This window comes from Azolla caroliniana, unplaced genomic scaffold, assembly GCF_043228905.1.
Source record: "Azolla caroliniana isolate FFs.n. ecotype wild unplaced genomic scaffold, voAzoCaro1.0.p SCAF_18, whole genome shotgun sequence".
NCBI lineage: Eukaryota > Viridiplantae > Streptophyta > Polypodiopsida > Salviniales > Salviniaceae > Azolla > Azolla caroliniana.
The window spans coordinates 1,432,022-1,437,151 of record NW_028230453.1 but is presented as its reverse complement, the minus strand read 5'-3'; the positions used below and the strand labels follow the sequence as shown (position 1 = coordinate 1,437,151).

Sequence of the window (5,130 nt, the reverse complement as noted above, 5' to 3'; positions counted from 1 at the left end):
CAATGCAACTGAAACATGTTATGTCAATGCAAACACCTAGATAAACATGTTGTATGTGTCAGTTAACTTTAAAGTTCAGTCAAAGGGAACTTTACAGTGAGACCAGACCCCACCCATTTGGGGTTAATGGTCAAGACTGAAGACTGAAGACTGAAGACTGAAGACTCAAGACTTGATTGGGTTTGATTGTGTCTTTTATGTATGAAATACATTGACATACATAACAAACGGAAAAATACTTGTAGATCACTCTTCTCAACTGTATCCTAAAGAGTATAGATCCTCTAGATCAGCGCAGCCACATACAATGAAATTCAATCTTGGAAATCTGGTCTGGTTCATGTCACAAATCCAATGGATACTCTTCGGCATTTGCTCTCTCGGATCATCATCGTCGTCGACACATGGTGTGGCCATGGCCATGGCCATGTCTCACAACATCTCCTTCGGTCCAGGTTCGAACGACTTCTTCTCTAATTTCGACATCTCCATTGTGCCCAGAGGTGAGGGATATTCTGGAGCTAACGCAACCCTGGATAATGACAAAACCGTGTGGCTCATCCCAAACCCTAACACAAGCCCTGCTCTCAGTCGAAGCGCCACTCGTGTAGTTTCCAAACAACCCATACGATTTCTCGACGATATGGGTGCCATTGTCTCTTTTGACACATCCTTCTCCTTCCAGATAATTACCCAAAGCAATCTGAGTGGAGAAGGTATGGCCTTCTTCATTGCACAAGACAAGGCATTCCCACATGCCAGTGCTGGTAGCTACCTTGGCCTCTCCAATGACACCTTCATCAATTCTACCTCTCCTGGTCACAATTTCTTCGCAGTCGAGTTCGATATCGCGCAATCACCCGAATTTGACGACCCGAGCTCTAGTCACATAGGAATTGACATCAATAGCTTGCAATCTATCCAGACATTGGATACTTCCGGAGACAACAATGAACTCTCTTTGCATCGAGATTTCAGGTTTCAAACCTGGATCACATTCAATGCCTCCACAAACATGGTCCAGGTTTGGCTGATGAACTATGGGGGAAGGACTGAGTATGTTAATTCTCTCGAACGCACAGCTAAATCCCTCATCTTACAAGCTTCCATTGATCCTAGTGTGTTTAATGACACATCCATGTGGGTGGGCATCACGGCAACAAGTGGATCCCTTGACGATTTGGACCTTGGTACAAAGCCCTCCGGCTACGCCATCTACGCGTGGTATTTCTCTACTTTCAACGAGACTGAGTTGATCGACATTTCTCCGAACCACTCGCCATCGTCCCAGATCAACAATTCTTCTAGTGAGTCGCAGTCGTACAATGGTAACAATTATCCACATCCACCGGTTTCCAAGAAGGGTAATTTTGGCTTAATATTGGGCATCTCTTTTTCACTTCTTTTGCTTATGGTTATTATGGGATTTACCATCATTGTTTACAAGAATGGTGGTGGAGTATTACACCACATATTCAGGCCAAAGAAATCTGAACTATATGCTGCACATGAGGCAGCCAGTGCGGACATCCAGCAATTTAGCTACAATGTGTTGAAAAGAGCCACCCACAACTTCAGTGACAAAATGCTGCTTGGAGAAGGTGGGTACAGCCAGGTCTACAAGGGTATATTGCCCAATGATGAATGTCCAACATCCCGGCCGGTAGTGGCCATCAAGAAACTGAAAGAGAATGTGAAAGAAGGCGGGGAAGCATCTTTCGCATCGGAGGTAAGGATCATAAGCAGCATTCGGCATCGCAATTTGTTGCGGTTGAGAGGCTGGTGCTACGAGAAAGGAAAGGCATTGTTGGTGTACGAGTATGCCGACAATGGTAGCCTCGAGAAGCTACTTTATGCAAAGGATAAGATCGAGGGAGAGGCCGTAGTGTTAACGAGCGAGCGGAGATGGAAGATACTGGTGGGCGTGGCGACCGCATTGGAATACCTACACGAAGGTCTAGAGGGGTGTGTGATCCATAGAGATGTGAAGGCAGCCAATGTTTTGTTGAGTAAAGATTGGGAACCAATGCTCGGGGACTTTGGTCTCGCGAAACTAGTGTCACATGAGAAGATATGGGCGACCACGACAGCTGCGGGCACCATGGGATACATGGCGCCCGAGTTGGTGTACACGGGCCGAGCAACGGAAAAAGCCGACGTGTACAGTTTCGGCATCCTTGCCCTTGAGATTGCATGCGGTAGGCGTGTACTCGATTTCAGCCTCAGCCCGGAAAAGATGAACTTGCTAGATTGGGTGTGGTCCCTTTATATGAATGACAATCTCATGGATTCAGTTGACCCTGGCATGTTGCAATTTGATGGCCATGGCATACATGATGAGTTTGAGAAGGTGATGACGATGTGGAGAGGGGTCATTCATGTGGCACTCAACTGTTGTCACCCGGAGGCGGAGTGCCGGCCAAGCATGAGAGATGTCCGGCACATTCTCATTGATGGCCATCTCCTACCGTTGCCGGTATCACGTCCGGATCGACAAATATTGAATCATGGTCCCCAGCACACCTTAGAATCTACCTCAAATGCACCTGCTTGGAATAGCAACTCCTCTTGTTTCTCCACTAGTTTGTAATTGTTTTTATTTGGGATTGGTCACATTCTACTTCATGACAACATTTTCTAAGTCACTACTGACTCACGATCAGCCCACTTGTTTCCGATTCTACCTCATGACCATGTACAATTGATGAAATAAAAGTTTGAATATAATATGGTACTTCTCTTTTGTTTGAGCATTTTAGTAATGGGGCTGTTCATATAGGCCAACATTTAGGGTTACTTTATAATAGCTTATCTCTTCATGAATTTAGGGTAATGTAATTAATATGATCAGAATTTGTCGATGGGTCCACTATCACTATTCACTATCCATATCTGGTTCATAGATTTCCTTTGATTCCCATCAAGACATTAAGAAAGGTGCTGGGTTCAGCTTGAAAACCTCCTTGACTCTTTGTTGTACTAAACAAAATTGTTTCATTCAAGGCTGAGGTGTCTTGCCATCTTGTTAATGTCTCTTATTGGCGTTTGTACACTTGATCATGGAATGATGCAAAAATTGTAAACTTAATGCTATGATATGTAGGTTGATGAATGATTGAACGAATGATAAATGTTTGATTATGAATGAAGAAGAAGACACTGATAGTGATGATGACAATAATTATGGAGAAAAGAAATGGTAAATGAAAACATCTTAAGGAAACATATGATGAATTCTTAGCCTCAACATATGATGTTCACAAGATTCTTAAACATCATGATTAGCCTTAGTACCAATGTCAAAAGTAATACACTTTTAAATGAAAAAAAAGATGTTTTGAATATGTCAATACGGAGACACATGTTTTGAAAGTAATACACTTGCTCAATAATTGAGTCAAGAAAAGTTTGAGGTAGTACATGAGAAGCTAGGTTGGCTAAAGAGAAAAACAAATTGACAATGTTAGCTAGCTTTTTCCTATTGTTTGGTCTTGAAAGGTAGTGAATTGTTGACCAACCATCACCCATTGACATGACATATGAGGCGTGGATGTTGGTCCCCCTCATTATCGCACCAACAACAGCTTCCTCTATGTGATCATAGTCAAGAATAAAGCTTAGATAAAGGCAAAGAAAATATCTTAGAAGTTAGGAAGTGTAAAAATGAGCTTATGATAGAGTAGTTCTTTAGAAAACATGTACTACGATTATGACAAAGGAAATGGCACTTTAAATTAGAAAAAGGATACTTTATATGTGACCTCTTTATCGGCATCCATTGTAAAATTGGTTTCCATATTGTGGTGACTACAAATAAGATAGATCTAATTTCCAGTTTATAATTTCATTGAGTAATCCACAAAAACTTTATGTAAGTCAGATCATGCCATGTCATAACAATACTAGACTTGAATGCATCAATATGGAGAGATCTTGAAGCTTTACCATTGAGTCAATGTATCAATTTTGTTAGGGTTGTTGAGAGAAATTGCTAAAGTGGAGACTTATATTGAATGGAAATTGATGTTTTCTTCAAAATTCTTGTGAATTTGGCAAACTCATGTAGTCAGGGCTTATGAGAAATTTGTTCTTTCTCGTAACACAAAGGTATTATAAAGCAAACTCTTTCAGAGATCCTCTCCGTCACCCCTCTCAAGACAATTATGTAAGGGCTTAGTGTTTGAATGCAAGTTCGCATCATTTCAAGATCTGTTTTCAATTGATCTTTTGAAACAAATGTTGCCCATTTGGATATCTATGTCAACAAAATAGAACCCCCAAACATGCTCATGGGGTACCATATCAAAAGTTGTCTTGAAGTCTACGAAGCAACAATATAAACCTTTACCTCTAAGGGGATTTTCCTCCATTAATACTCGAAGGGTGACAAGGTGGTCAATTGTGCTATGGTATTTTCGAAATAGCTATTGGAATCTGAGACCGTCAATGCGAAAACAAGAAGAACATCTATGTTGAGAAGATCACCAACTTAACAAGTTAGACAAAATCAAGGAGACAAAGTGAGAGAAAGAGATAGCTCGAGGCACACAATGTAATAGTCTTATTCCAAAAGTTACAATACAAGAATGACACTATCAACCACACCACATGAACTAGGTTACAAAGCCAATTATATACTAACTAGGCTAGGGCAACTACCCTTTGACATATTTACAGAATTGTCGTAAACCTAGTATGTTTAGAGGACTGTGTGAATACAACCATTATACACCCGTATTCGACACTCCCTCATAATGGGCATATACACTAAGGAGGGGCCTATAATATAAAATAGGAGATACAAGTTATAGAGAGAGATGCTAGGATAAATTGGCTTATAGCCGAATTGGTGACGACTGAAAGAAACAGAGGCCGAATCGATAGGTTCGAGTGCAGTGGCTAGTTCGGCTGTGACAGCCGATTGTATGAAGCTATCTCTATTGTTCGACTCAATCCAAATGATTTCTCCTTAAGCCCATTAGTGCCGAATTGACCAGAACCTGTTAGTTGGGAGACACTTGGTCATCCCGTTTGATATGTTGTTGACCGTGGCGATCTTCTAGAGACCGAGCTTTCCTGAAGTTACGTAGTCCCGAACGAAGTGGTACCGAACGTCAATATGTTTGGAAG

At 41.4% G+C, this 5,130-nt stretch overlaps 1 protein-coding gene across 1 annotated transcript; it reads left to right on the top strand.

Moving 5' to 3' along the window:
- The first annotated feature begins 254 nt into the window (after positions 1–254).
- On the top strand, positions 255–2,743 carry LOC147851990 (putative L-type lectin-domain containing receptor kinase S.7). Its single transcript, XM_087334095.1, has one exon. It carries the CDS (start codon positions 308–310, stop codon positions 2,588–2,590), a length of 2,283 nt encoding a protein of 760 aa, XP_087190221.1. The 5' UTR covers positions 255–307; the 3' UTR covers positions 2,591–2,743.
- Positions 2,744–5,130: the final 2,387 nt, after the last annotated feature.

What these genes read in the sequence shown, in the direction of transcription:
- LOC147851990 (XM_087334095.1), top strand. Translation starts at nt 308, where the DNA reads ATGAAATTCAATCTTGGAAATCTGGTCTGGTTCATGTCACAAATCCAA.